At 47.0% G+C, this 15,035-nt stretch overlaps 1 protein-coding gene across 3 annotated transcripts in view; it reads right to left on the reverse strand.

Annotated features, from left to right (window-relative positions):
• The window catches only part of SIPA1L2 (signal induced proliferation associated 1 like 2), a 215,185-nt gene that overhangs the window by 95,589 nt on the left and 104,561 nt on the right, over positions 1 to 15,035 (reverse strand). For all 3 annotated transcript variants that reach the window (XM_047701964.1, XM_047701965.1, XM_047701963.1), the window contains one exon: positions 9,820 to 11,562. In XM_047701964.1, the coding sequence (XP_047557920.1) occupies positions 9,820 to 11,296 (1,477 nt within the window). In that variant the 5' untranslated portion in view covers positions 11,297 to 11,562. The remainder of the gene's footprint in view (positions 1 to 9,819; positions 11,563 to 15,035) is intronic.

Here is a 15,035-nt window from a genome sequence, read left to right on the forward strand (position 1 = left end):
TTACACAGACACACTCTTTGAACGCAAGCCGAGAGAGGACGTCCCTGCCACTTACAATCACCATGTGCATTGGACATGCCAGCTCCAGGCCCTCAAGCTGTTCTCTAAGGGGTCTTTTCATGCTTTCTGTTAGCCAGGGAATAGAGCCGGCGACCTGGACGTGTCTTGAAAGAAATCACAGTCTTCTGCTTCACAGCACAGCTTCCATGTACCAGGAAGAACAGGGTAGACCTCAGAGTCTCCAGGAGGAAACCAAGTCAACCCTCTCAAGTGACACCCTGTGCCCCACCCCCTCCAGGACCGCTCAGCGCCCTCATCTGCCCCATGGGAGCCTTCCTAGCTGTGCGCAGAGGACAAGGAGGGAGTCCCCCCTCACCCACAGGAGCCTGTCCTTATCCCAAGCACCATTTCCATAAAATTGCTTTAAGAGTGTGTCGAATAAAATCCTTCCTTGGCAGAATGGAAGCTGGGGAAAGACTGGAAAAGCTGAATGGAAATCCACCTATTATGCAAATATAACAGGGCAAGATCAAAAAAATTTGGTTAACGAGACTGCAGTGTAGGAAACGAGATTCGGGGCATTTATCTCTTGTAGGGTGCTTTGGCTAGTCAGTAAAGGAAAAAGAACTCTAACTCAGAAGAGCTTAAAAAAAAGGGTGGGGGGGGCAGCGGGGGCCCCCTGTGACCCCGGCCCAAAGGCTGCTTCAGGTACTGCAGTGTCTTGGAAGGGGCACTGATCAGCTCGGTCACTAATGCATTGACCAGGTGAGGATCCCAACTCTGTGGGGCCTCCCGAGGTCAGGTACATAAAAGCAGCACCTACAGCTCTCAGCCTTACAATTTCACGGGGATTAGGCCTGCATGGCCCACGGCACCGTTAACAAGTCCTCCAAAGCCACGAGAGGCCGTGCATCTGGGCCCTGCCGCCCTTCACTCTGTTACCCGTGCACAGCAGAAGCTTTCTTGCTCTTTTCCCACAAAATGGAGTTTAACATTTTTTTGTTCTTTCAACAGCAAGCTGATCCCTTAACTGTTGGCTCACGGCCTACCTGGGTTACATCCATGGCTGCAGGGGCCTGCTGTCTATATGCCCACCTATGATGTATCTTCTCTTACCTTTCCCTGCAAACAACTGTGTGTCTGCATTTTAGATTAGCTCCCCTATTCCGAGCTCTCCGAGACTTCCAGAGAAAAAGTCAATAAGGGACAATGGATGGATAGAGGGAGGGAGGTAAGTGTGAACAGAACAATGGGGTCTGCTTGTGCAGATAATAGTATGAAGACTGATTAGATAACTTCAAGAAATCTCAAACTCCCTGCTCATGTATCAGGGATTAAATGACTGAATTTACCATGATGCAGAAAAGGATGCATTTTTGCTACATGAAGGCTCCTTTGATCAAAATGTAACCAAAGTATTAGCTAAGCTTGAAAACCTGAGGCATTACAGTGAAAATAACAAGATTTAATATACCTGACATAAATGAACTCATTTTCTCCTCCCTACTTTCGAGGAGGTATCCCCATCTTCAAATAATATTCCTGAAGCTGAGGGGCTAGATGACTTGCTTGAGATCATAGTCAGGGGTGACAGGGAGGAAACACACGCTAGGTAGGCTATTCTCGGACTCTCTCAGGCAAAGGGTGAGAGTCATGGAAAGTTTGAATTCTGGAAATCAATTACGTGTGTGGGGTGAAATGAACACAGCTTACAGATGAGCCAACAAATCTGTCCTGAACATAAGGACAGTATCTTGGGAGATACCGTTTTAGGAAAATCTTAAAGAAAAAGGGAAAAACTGGAGAAAAAAGGCAGCTGTCAAAGGCTTCCTTTGATTTTGAGTGTTATTTGCTACAGGAGTGGGAAGGAGGAGGAGAACACAGGAGAAGCAAGAAACTGCATAAAAGCTGGGAAAGGGGCAGGTAGTTCACTTTTTTCATTTTAAGTGGAGCAAAGAGTGAAAGAAATCTTGGAACAAATACAAGGTAGGTAGGTTTCACTAAGTTTCCAGGTGCTCTGAGACCTTATGTTGCAAAGCCTCTGAACTTGCAATTTTCTGGAACCAAAGCAAACTGCAAGGAATTTCCCCAGCTAAGCACAGAACTTTAACAGTATCAATCCCGCTACTCCTAGGGAAATGAGCAGAACGTGAGTTCTTCTTCCTGGATAACTGAAAAAGACTCTGAGGCCAAAGCGTCCACAAGAGGAAAGGGCACGCAGTCCTCTCCAAGTTCCTAAAACTCAGCAACGGGAGGGAGCCGCGACCTCCCCGCTGCTGCAGTTTCCCACCACCTCCAGCCCCATGGAAAGTATACCACGATAACCCACAGGGCTGAGTGTCCCGTGCAGCTGGGCAGCTCCTCCCCGCCCGGAGCTGGCTGGACCTCAATGGGAGCTCTGTTCGCAGGGGCCACGCTGGCCGGGCAGAGAGGTGAAGAGCGGAGTCGATTATGTCCGCTCTGGGAGGACTGTGGGTCCCAGAATAGCCCTGTTGTTAGGCGGTCCTCAGTTCACCCATATGAATTTAACAGTGTCCAGCTCCCTATTAATTTTCTTCAGTGACTGTATATAACCAGAAGGGGGGGAAAAAAGAAGCCACCAGGCATGAAATTCAGAGCAAATGCGGCCATGCATCACGCAGCAATGGGGTCCATTTGATATGTAAAGATACACGCCAGCCCACAACGGTCGCATTTGTGAAATTTAAGTGAATGGGTTTGGAATGGGGTGGCAGACTTCACCAGACGCCTTGCCCTGGGGCCCCCACTGCCATATGGTTCTCTCTAGTTTTCCCCTCCTTATCTTTTAACCATTAAAATAAAGTACTGCCCCTTTAAAGTCTGTACCCATGGTGTAGACAATGGTTTCTTTCTAGAGGGAAAAGACTTTACACATTTATTTAAGAACCACGTGGGGGAGGAGGAAGCATGCTTTGTGACACGTTCTGGTTCGAATCCCTTCCCAGAAGATATTTTTATTATGATCCCACTTTATAGATGATTAACTGAGGCACAAAGGAGTTGAAGGACTTGCTAAAACTGAGATGGGACGTGACCCGGGGAGGCTGGCTTCACATAGTCAGGGCTCTTCTCCTTAGGTTGTGCGGTCCTGCCCCTTCTCCCCTCCCAGGCCTCCAACCACAATCAGAACGCAGCGGCACTTTCCCCCTCTGGCAAAAAGGTAAACCTCCAGCCCCCGAACAATAATTCCGTATCGAGACAGGTGGGAAGGTTACTACACACATTCTAGAACAATCCTTACTTTCTACTTGTTCATTTAGCTGGTGTAAGTACAAATATTATCCTTTCGTTAAAATACTAATGACAAAAATGACCACTGGAGAAAGAGGTGAGCTTACATACAGCTGGCCAAGGGTAGTTAATAAAAATGTGAACTTGAAGATTCTTAGGGAAAAGAGGCTCTAGAAAGAACTCTCAGAAGTGCTGCAGATCCGATAGAGGAGTTCATTCCCAGGTGGTACCCGTGGGCACAGTCAAAGCAAGGGGCCTTCAAAGCTTAAGGCTGGCATCTTGGGGGAAGAAATGGACCCTGCACTGTGGGGAGGATACGGCTTTTGCTGGAGGCCCAGTCCACCTGGAAGCAGCTAAAAACTCTTCTCTGGAAAGTTCCAATCTTTCCCAAAAGAATTCTAATCTGCCCATACCCCAGAAGTCTCGTAAAGCTAGGATGGGAAGGAGAAATCAAAGTTCTCTCTGGCATATTCCTTTTATAAGAAATGGAGAAGAAAGGAAATCACAGGCGAATGATGGAACCAGAAACCCCGAAAGCACCGGACAGAAGAGAGACTGGTCAAACCAAGATTAGCTTTTCATCTACGCTACAAAACCTGCCTGTCAAAGCAATTCAACTCCTTTACAGAGGATTTCTAAAAGATACCTATTTCTTTGCTTGGACTCGTGATAGAAAATCCCAAGGGGAAAAAAATGAGTTGAGCATAAAGCTTTCTTCAGGGTTAGTTCAGCTGAGTTTGGGGACCCAGAGAACCCAGAGCATCCCAAACAGCCCCCTGGAGCTCAGCATGCAGATTTCAGGGGAAATTCAAAGGGAAAGAAAGTCTGTGCATTTCAATAAAGACCAAAAAAAGTGTAGTTGTAATTTTAAGGATGCTCTTGTTAAATCTAACATCAGAATTTATGACTTGATTTTTTAAAAATTTGAAGCAAAGTCTTTTTAAGCTGGTTTTGATTTGCAGAAAAGCTGCAAAGACAGTGTAGTTCCCTCAGGCTCCTGGCTCACTTTCTTCATTGTGAACTTCTTACATTTCTTCGGTACGTTCATTTCGTTAATGAGCCAATACGGACACTGATATGATCAAGTCCATCCTTTATTCAGGTTTCTGCTTTATCAATGTCCTTTCTCTTCCAGGAAGCCATCCAGGACACCCCACTACAGATCCTTGTCATGGCTCTTACAGGCTCTCGTAGACTGTGAGTTTCTCAGACTTTCCTCGTTCTGGATGACCTTGGCAGTTTTGAGTTCCCGCATCAGACTGAGGGTATGGGTTTGGAGGAAGACCCCAGAAATGCCATTCCCAGCATGTCCGGGATAGAAATGAACCACAGGACCTATCCATCCTGATGCAGACCTTGATGACCCAGCTGGGGCGGTGCTTTCCAGACTTCTCCCCTGCAACCTTCTATTCTCCATGTGCTAGCCCTTGGAAGGGAGTCTCTACACACAATCCACATTCCAGTGGAGAAGGACAACTGTCATCATCTTTAAAACTTTATGAAATTAAAACATCTTTTATAATCATTTACTTTTTTAAGTAAAGATTTGTTGGTTAAAATGAGCATCACTGTATTTGACAGGAGTCGTTTTGTAGGTACACTGCATCCAAGAGAGTAAGAAAGATGCGTCCCTTTATCACTGTGCCTCTATCAAGCTGATGGGTTTTTCTCTGAAATAAAGCGAATACAGTTATTACTGCTTCTGCCCAGATCACGATTGGCAGATACCTGGCATCTCCCCATGCACCCAAGGCATATAATGATAATTGATAATGGCTTGTAAAATGCTGACACAGCTCTACACATAATAACACAGAAGAATGATCCTCCAACCAAGTCCCACAGACACAGCAGTAGAAGGACTCATTTACATGCATTTATTTGCATCAGAAAAAGCCTACAAGGATAAAGAGGAAACTGTTCACGGGGATTATCTCTCAGGGACTGGGGTGATTTTATTTCTTTTGCTTCTTTACTTCCTTTTCCTATAATGATCATATAATACTTCGACACCGTGTAAAAATTCTAGACTGAAAGAAAGGTATGTGTGTTGCCAATCTTTGGATTTTCCCCCAGGCTAAGAGGACGTGTTCCTATAACCACATAAAACAATGTTCCAGTGGTTCCGAGATTTAGCCACGCTCCACTCCATCGTCACCCAAGAGACCCACCTTATCCTCTTCCCTACTCTGACCTTTCTTTACTCTAAAAGGGCACAGTCTGCCATCTCGAGCTATTCTTGTCTACGGCTGTTCTGGTCCATGCAACCAGAAGGCAGGCAGAGGACAGTTTCAGAAATCCTGAGTAACGGCAGGTACACGATTTCCTAAATAGAGGAAGACCTGATGGGCACGCAGGGAACTGGGGGTGTCCTTGCTGCCCTGCAGCTCCACTCTGGCCCCCCTGGGGACAGCCCATGGCTGGTCAGCGGCGCTAAATAGAGGAAGACCTGATGGGCACACAGGGAACGGGGGGTGTCCTTGCTGCCCTGCAGCTCCACTCTGGCCCCCCTGGGGACAGCCCATGGCTGGTCAGCGGCGCTAACTGCCGGGGGTCCAGAAGGAGGCAAAGTTGGCCACTGTGCCATGAAGGGAGCTCAAGGGTCTCCCACAGACTCGCACAACCAGAATCTCTTCTTTGTGTTTCACAAATAGGAAACTCACAGAAGAGGGAAACAGCGACTTCACTGGGATTTCCACGAGGGAAACAGGTGCACGGCAGGCAGCATCCCATTTTCTTCACGGGCATCACCAGCAACAGTGAGGAACCTTCTCCTGCATTCCCCATGCTTGCTCCCATCCCACCCCGCTCTCCCTTAAAAAGCTGCTCTCGTGGAAGGCTACAGATGGATTTGCGAGGACAAGTGACGAAGCTACAGGGTTGGCTGCAGCTCGCCACTCCCCTGCACACATCTGTCTGCTCGCCACTCCCCTGCACACATCCATCAGCTCGCCACCCCCCTGCACACAACCCTCTGCAGAGTTCTCCCTAACCACTCAGCACCCTGTGTCATAGGAGTGCACCTCGGGGAAATCCACAGCCATCCCACGCGAACCACCCAGTGCGGAGTCAGCCGCATCAGGCAGGCTCCGAGCGCTCAAGCCCTCCCAGCAATCGGGAGCCACTTACTTCTTTTGAAAACGAAATTTCACACAGAATGGTGGAGCATGGAGAAAAAGAAAAGTCATTCTGGGCAATATCAAAAGATCCCTGAACCGCCTGCTTCCAGAGAGAAAAAAAAAATGAGTGAAGGGAAGAGAGAAAAAAGGAAGAGAACAAAGCTCCCCACAAACATACCCGATCCGGGCCAGGCGGCCCAAGGGCTTCTGTTTTTAGGTCATGCCATGATGTTCCTGTAACTGGGGGTATGTTTGCAGATAAGGGTCCAGAGGTTGAAGGCCGGGTGCGAGCCGGCTGCCTGTCTCCGTTCCCATACCACAGCAGAGGTGGTGGTGGTGGCGGCGGGGGTCAGGGGGTACTGAGCACTGGGGACCTGGCTGCTGCCCCCGCCTCCAGCCCTTCATGGCTCTGCAGAGGGACAAGCTGCGGTGGCAGTGGCAGATGCTGCTGGAGCCAGGTCCATTCTGAGACACACAGGCCTACCGGGGAAGAGCTAAAAATAGGAGGAAGCAGGCAGAGTTCCCCGCTGCAGGGTGAGAGCAGAGGGACAGGCTCAGGTCCTCTCCTCTCCGTGGACCCACCAGCAGCCACGGCACCACAGCCCAGCACTACGGAGCCCTGAGGCCAAAGTGAGCTCAGGGATCACCACCTCAAGCCCTCATTCCTCAGGCTTGGCAGAGGATCCTATAATTCACCTGCTTGGTGCCTTCACAGATCCACGGCACAGCCCAGAACCAGGGGCACCTGGGGGGCTCCATGGGTTAAGCGTCTGCCTTCAGCTCAGGTCATGATCTCGGGATCCGGGGACCAAGCCCCACGTAGGGCTCCTTGCTCAGCGGGGAGCCTGCTTCTCCCTCTGCCTGCTGCTCCTCCTGCTTCTGCTCTCTCTCTTCTTCTCTCTCCCCACTCCATCAAATACATAAATAAAAAATGTTTTCCAAAAAAACAAAACACAACAAAGCCCAGAACCAGAGTGAGCCCAACCCAAGGCGCCCCCAACCCTTATGTCTGCATCCACACAGAACTCCCTGGCAAGGTGTCCGCCCTCGACTTCTTCTCTAGAGTTTATTTTGAATTTCACATTCACAGTTAACAAGTTTGCAGACAGTTGGAACTGCCCATGCCCTGGAAAATCCTTAGCAGCAAATTAGAGAGAGTGGAAGAAATACACCACTCATAGGCACTCTTTACAACTACCAGGAAGTGACTGTTGACAGTTCCAGAAAAAAACGTACAGACGTCAGTCAAGAGAACTAACAGAATCCAGCGCCCAAAACCATCTCTAGGAACAAACCCTGAGGATGTTAGTGGCGGTGGCCTTGGCTTCAGGAGCATCCGTGTATGCGTGCTGGCATGCTTCATGGACACCAGAAGAGGGTCAAGATGCGGGCAGTGTTGGCGTGAACACACACGCACGCATTCACACACATGTATATAACTTTCATGTCCTGGTATTTCACAGGGCAATCTGCAAACTACTGGCAAAACTCAGCTAGCCAAATGACTCAATGCCAGAGGATTTCAGAGCATAGTAATTCTAAGACACTATTTTATTGTTGGTGTGGACAGCCACGGCAGTTAAAAGAATCTTAATTGGGAAGCCTATTTCTAAACATAACTAACCTCCACCGAGACACCATCTCGGAACAGTATCATGCAACGTGAACACAATCACGAGGGCTGCTCGTGGTTTCCCAGCACAGACTCACAGGGACGTCCAAGTTTCTCTGAGCTCCACGGAGGGTGGGGGGGGGCACATTGAGAGGAGAGCACAGGGACACACCGGGGGGGCCAAGACCCGCCGGCAGAATTGTTTCAGTCCTCTCATGCCATTGGTATGGAAAGGGAAACATAACTCAAATATATGACTGGTTGTGATGCGAGTGCCGATGTAGCTAACCTGTGCATCCAGCATTATAAATGTTCTACCCATTTCTATGGTTTCATAATATTAGGATTATGGGTGATGGGTTAGATCTGAATTAATGCAGAAAATGAGGAAAAAATTTGCAGTGTAACAACTACAACTGCATCTCTCTGGCAAGCAAATTCTTTTGAGCCTGATGTCCATGGGGAGAAGTTTTACTGGGGCTCCAGGGACAGAAGTGGATGGAGTGACCTCCTGAGGTCTGAGTTACACCCAAGCCATCACCCAAAAGAACCATGGAGTCAAAGTGGCATGCAAACATTCTGAAGACAGAAACCAATACTGCATTAAATTCAAGCACAGCTCACAGGGATCCACACCCATAGCAGAAAGGTTTATTCAGGGTGCCTGGGGGGCTCGGTCAGTTAAGCATCTGCCTTTGGCTCAGGTCATGATCCCAGGTCCTGGGATGGAGCCCATGTCAGGCTCTCTGCTTGGTGGAGAGCCTGCTTCTCCCTCTCCCCTGCATCTCCCCCAGCTTGTGCTCTCTCTGCCAAATGAAGAAATAAAATCTTTAAAAAATAAAAAATAAAAAAAAAAAGAACCGTTTATTCACCAGAATGGCTGGGCCCACGTCTACCTCCTAAGGTGCTCTAAGAGGTGACACCTGGGAATGTGAGGAGGGTGGCCAGTGACACTGAAAACAGAAAAAAAAGACAGCCTTGGAAAGTAAGCTGCCCTATAAGGAAGGGGCTAAGCTGGCAAGCTGCACCCGGTAAGAAGGCAACGGGCTGCTCTGAGTGTCTTTACGGAGACTGTGTGGCTGACAGGCGTGTGGGACCCGTTTCTCTGCAGGAGTCCCCAACAGAGCAGATTCCGTGTCCCTGGAATGACTAGGGACACTATTTAAAAAGGCTGAGGATTCAACTGCATGACTTCTGAGGAAGGCATCCTTCAAGCCTGAAAAATCCAAATAAAAGTAGCCAGTACCACGCATAGGACTACAGGAATTCTAAGACCACAATGCCAAAGGATTATCTGGACCTCGGAGTTTAAGGCCATCTATAGAACGGTAGGAAAATGATTTGTTGATCATGCTAATTCACACATTCACGGCAAAGACATGACCTAACACAACACGGCACTAGGAGCTGTGAAGACAGAAGTGAAAAGGTGAGGCAAAGATGCAGGAAAAAAGTACAGAAAAGACTGGGGGTGGGGGGGGACTCCTGGCAGAATGATCCACTGTAAACAGCAGGAGAGATTAATCAGAGAGAGAAGAGAGGAATGAAGTTAAACCAGGGAAGAGGTGGGAGAAGAGGTAAATTGAGAGCAAGCTGGACATCTGTGCTGCTCTTACACTGGCGAAGAGAAAGAGACGTGGGGATTCCACACCGGGGATGAGACGTCAGCAAAGGCAGAAAACCGGGATTTCCGAAGAAGGGGTTAGTCTGGCAGCAATGGAGGGTCCACGAAAGCCCAGGGGACAACAGCCCTGACCCCCCGATGAAGGTGCCCAGCCCAGGGAAGCACAGCCCAAGCAGCCCGAGACGCAGCACACGTCGGAGGCTCTGCCTTACCTTTCCCGTAGAAGAACTTGCGGTAATAGTAGGCCCCGAGGTCAATGTGCTCTATGATGTAGCGCTTCACCTTCTCCCTGTGAACGGGCTGGCTTTCTCTGGGCACTTCCAGGACGGAGACGCCTGCGTTGGTGCAGTGGGAGCTCAGAGAGGACTCGAAGGAGCAGCCTTCCCCGGAACTGGACGATGACGAGCTGGCCCGGGAGAGGGCGATCCTCCTGTCGCCTTCCCCACCGGTCTCGTTCCGGAAGTACGGGCAGCTCAGGACAAGCTCGTTGCTTTTCCCATCGCCCTCATCAGCATCCAGGTTCTCCTTGGAGTTGAGGTCCTCCTTGCTCCCCAAAGGGGACTCACAGTTGCCTGTCTGGCCTGCTGGCATCTGGGTCTGGGATGCCGCCGAGGCTCCGGTGGTGATGTTTTTCCGCTTCCCCACGTTGGCTCTCGTCGCCATGGCTTCGTTGATATTGAACAAAATGCTCTGGACATCGTAATGTGCAAAACACCGCTGACAGTTCCAAGGGCGGACGCCCCGCTCCAGACGGCCATCTTCTGGATCGCACGTGAACTTGAAAGTTTCGTGTTCGCTTTTAACAGTCCGCAGCTTCCGGAAGAGGGACGTCTCCACCGATTCCGACTTCAACCTCCGTTTGAAAGGCTTGTCCCTGTCTCTGCCCATGAGAAGGGCACTGTCCATGTAGTCTAATCCTGAGATGCGGACAAATTCTCCTCTAGAAATCTGCGCTGCCGCATGAAGGCTGGGAGAGATTGCAGGATCGCAGGGGAAAAACTCAGGGAACCCAAAAGGGGCCATTGCTTTGTGGTCGTAATTATCTACACGGTACCCTCTGAGCATTGCAAAGAAGTTCTCACCAGATAAGCCCTGCCGGTCAATGGAAGACGTGCTTCCGTACTCTCGGTGGAGGGCGGCCCCAGTGTTGGGGTTCACTGCGTTTTGGTCTAAGACGTCTTCAGCGTCAATGTCACTAATGGTGACATCGCTATTGCTTCTCTGTCTTATGGGGTGCAGTCCTCTTTGAGGAGAGTGAACAAAGATGTCTCCAATGGTGTACTTCGCCTCCACAAAGTCTAGATCGAGCTGCTCCTCTCGCTGACCATCGCTCTGGTCATTCTGCCCATTGTGTGTGATGGACGGGACGCTTTCATAACTGGCCTGAGACCGGCTTTCCCACAGCGCCTTACAGGCTAGCTCCTTGGAGCAGTCCTTCTTGGGAGGCCACTCGCACACTCTTGCTCTCACACCCATCTTGGGCACAGCTGGGGTACCGTTAGCAGGACTGCCACCCTCTGTGGAATTTGAGGCATTTAAAGAAGTGGCAGGGCCCATGTTGCCATTAATAGCTTTAAATTTTCGAGCAAAATACTCATCAGACTGCATGATTCTGGGAGGATCCTTGAACTTCGAAGAGGCTCTGCCAAGCTTGTGCTTCTCCTCTTGTGACTGTCTGGGGTCACTCATGTCTGCCGAGCCAAGAAGCCCCAAGGCCCACCGGCAGGACGGATGTGAATCTAATTACATTGCTATTTACAGTGCGATCCTAAATCCAGACGCACAAAGGCTTCCCCTATAGTTGTACGTTCTCTTTTCAGCCAAAAGCAAACAACATCCTCAGCGTATGGTTTCTCCAAAACCAACTTGCTTCTCAGTTGCTGAAATAAGTCTGTACACCTCCGTCCTTTTCAAGAGCATTTCTTAAAACATCTGGCCTTGAGTAGTTCCTTCACCTGAATTAAAACACACAAAATAAACCATTAACAATTTTTGTAGCTCAAGTTCAATACATCTTACCTATGGTTTCTCACCTGTCTTCTCCAACTTCTGCCCACCTCCAACGCCCCCCCAACAAACTGTCATGACGTTTCATGTCTCTTGTTCATACTGCTCCTTCTCTCTGGAACATTCTGCCTTCTCGCTCTACTTGGCTGGCTAGAATTTATACCCGAGTCAAGCATTACCCTCTCCAAGAAACCTTTCCTTAGCCCACATCTAAGCAAAGAGTACTTCTTTTGTGTTCCTATGGCACCCATGTCTACACTTATGATGGCAGATCTCCTTATACTCTTACTGGCTGGTTTACTGACCAGTCTCCTCCACTAGCTAACTTCAAGTTCCTCTAAGCCAGGAATGTGACATGCCTTTTATCTTTGTACTAACATTATCTATTAACATGGTCCGGCTTACATGAAATAAGCAATATTTCAATGAGTTACAGAGTAACACAATAGTCATATTATTTTTTTGAGGATTATTATACTTTCTTTCAAAATATTTAAATTCAAAAGCTCGAGCAGCAAAAGGGTCAATACCAGGCATTAGCAAATGAGTTTCTAGAATGTGGTCTCTCAATCAAGTAAGAACTTGCAGAGATCCCTGTTAATGTGGGAAGGAGCCTTGAAGAATTTGGAATCTGAACAAGTGTAACTTTCCAGTTCATCACGCCACTAGCAATTTGACAAATGTGCAGGGTAAAATAAAATAAAAGCATAATTTACCTTTGAAGTGGTCAGTAGAAACTTGACGTTTAACTCTTTTCTTTAATTACAAATAACCTTTTCAATTTATTCTATCTTTAATTAGACAAAAATATTTTCCAAGTATGTCATATCTTTACAACTTATGGGAAACTGACCCCTTGTTGGCGTAAGAATGAATGAGTGACTCTAATTCTTCTGAAAATAATGATGGTTATAAAGGTATAACATAGCTGATTTCCCTCTGCCCTTAACAAAGCATAAAAACAACTGCAATTCCGACGAGCTGTTTTTTTTTTTTTTGTTTTTTTGTTTTTTTTTTTTTTTGAGTAATCTCTGCAGCCAACATGGGGCTCAAACTCATGACCCCAAGATCGAGAATTGCCTGCTCCATGGACTGAGCCAGCCAGGCGCCCCTCCAATGGGTTCTTAATGTCTTTTAGATGAACATGTAGTTGTTTCTCAGAATAACTGATATTTTATTATCATGGCAGCTTGGTCCTCCCTTCCTGGGAAAAGTTCAGTCTAGGCATGATAAGATGCTGTCTGTTCCCAGAGCAACTTCATAACTGAGGAAATAGAATGATATTCTAGAATGTGGTAAACAAAGAGGGGAAGCACAGTCAGATGCTTCAACGTACCAGACCAGTGTCTGTGCATGGTTCTTAGAGAGATGACTGGATCTTATCTATGTCACTTGGAATCGCTGTGTTTAAAAGGACCACAGATGATTCTGAATTATAGTTATTTCCTCTACAATGTAGACTATTATCGAATCCTTTCCTGGGAACCAAAGCTGACAACTGATATATGAAAGAAAACAATTTTAATTTATAAATTCTACTTATAATTCAGCTGCTTATAGAACACAACAAAATTTGAAAGCTTACAAATTAATTTTGATGGCTGTGAGTTCTCAGCAAGCATTAAGAGAATATTCGTTTTCAGATAGATACTACTAATTTGTAAGTATCCTGTTACAGAAGGAAGAACCACGCCCACTGATACCATCAAACTGTGTATTTTCAAAAAATATAATCAGCAACTAAGTACTCACCACCTTAAGATATTAGAACAAAATGCCCCAAAGAAATTAGGAAAGAAGGAATGAATAAAGATAAAAGCTGAAATTAATGGAATAAGGGAAAAGCAGGGTAGAAGAAGGATGGACAAACCCAAAATGTAGTTTTTTAAAAAAAAAGCAAGGGGAAAGATCTACTCATTCCCACTCATGAAAGAGGAAAAGAGAGAAAGAATAATATTATACAAGTTTGGAAATGAGAAAGGAGACATGACCATAAATATAGGAGATTAAAGTAAACATTAAGTATAAAAGAATTTATACCACAAGCAACTGTACAGCAACAAATTTAAAACACAAAGGAAACGAATGATTTCCTACCAAGCCACAAATTCCCAAAACTGATCCAAGAATGGAAAAAAAAAATTTTTTTAAGAATGGAAAATTTAGACTGATGATCACTGAAGACAGCAGAAACAGAATGAATCCCTATGTAAAAATATGGCCAATGTATAGATGAAATGCAATGAGCCATCTTAACCGTGACTTTGAAAGTCCTTTATCCTCCATGGCCACACCTGGCCCAACCCCACCCCGCTTCAAGCTGAGCAAACCAGTACCTTCCCACTGGGTAAGGCACTCACCACACCCCACCCCGGGGGCAGCTCTGGGGTTAAGCCACCTGTCAGGAGATGTGTACGATGGGAAACCTTCGAGCCAGATTACCGAGGACAACACATGCACTGAGTAATTTCTTCCGGAAAAACCAACCATAACATTATCAGCACTCTATTTGAGAATCAATCTTCTGAGCATTCACATCCCTTACATATCCAACATGATCATTGTTTGTAACAGACAGTATTAAAAATACAAAATCTTTACTCCACAGATCATCCATAGAAATGGAAGACTTGTCCAAAAAAAGTTATTATTTTTAAACATAAGTAATAGAAACGATCAAAAACAGATGAATCTGTGCTGAATTTTATTATCACGGTTGACAAAAAGCACAGAAACAAGGGCAAACTCACAGCACACAAAACCCTTCCCCCAAAGAAATCAGAATATTTCTTCGATTATGATTTTTAAGTTTGTGGTGTGTGATAACATTAGCTGTAGCAGGCGGCGACTGATTTTTCCTGTCTAGGATCTGACCCCTTTCTTCTCCTGAATCCCTTTGAACAATCTTACCTCTAAAAGATTTTAATTCATGTGGGACTAACTCCACCCCCTAACACGTGACCCAGGTTTGACCAACGAAAGTGCAGCATCTCCCAGCTACAGTGATTGGTCCAGGGATGAACACAAGAACCAGCCAGGCCAATGACAACCCTGCCAGGAAGCTCCCCCCGCCCCCACGCCCAGCCCCAGCCCTGTGCTCTGATTCTCCCCAGTGCTCAGGGGGTAGAACAGAGATGTGGAGTTTGAAGCTCCCCTTGCCCACATGGCTAAGAGTGGGAACAGAAGCATGGAGGCTGAGCCTCAGGAGGAAAATAAGGAATCCCAAAGTCAGAGCTCATGACTCCAGCTGGACCTGAAACCCGCACTACCCCTGGGATTTTTCAATTGCTTGAGCCAATTAATTACCCTTTTTGGTTTATTCAGTGGACTTCTGTATAGTGTAGATCAATTTTAATATTTTTTTTAAAGATTTATTTATTAGACAGACAGAGACCACAAGCAGGCAGAGAGGCAGGCAAAG

This window comes from Lutra lutra, chromosome 14 (assembly GCF_902655055.1).
Source record: "Lutra lutra chromosome 14, mLutLut1.2, whole genome shotgun sequence".
Taxonomy (NCBI): domain Eukaryota; kingdom Metazoa; phylum Chordata; class Mammalia; order Carnivora; family Mustelidae; genus Lutra; species Lutra lutra.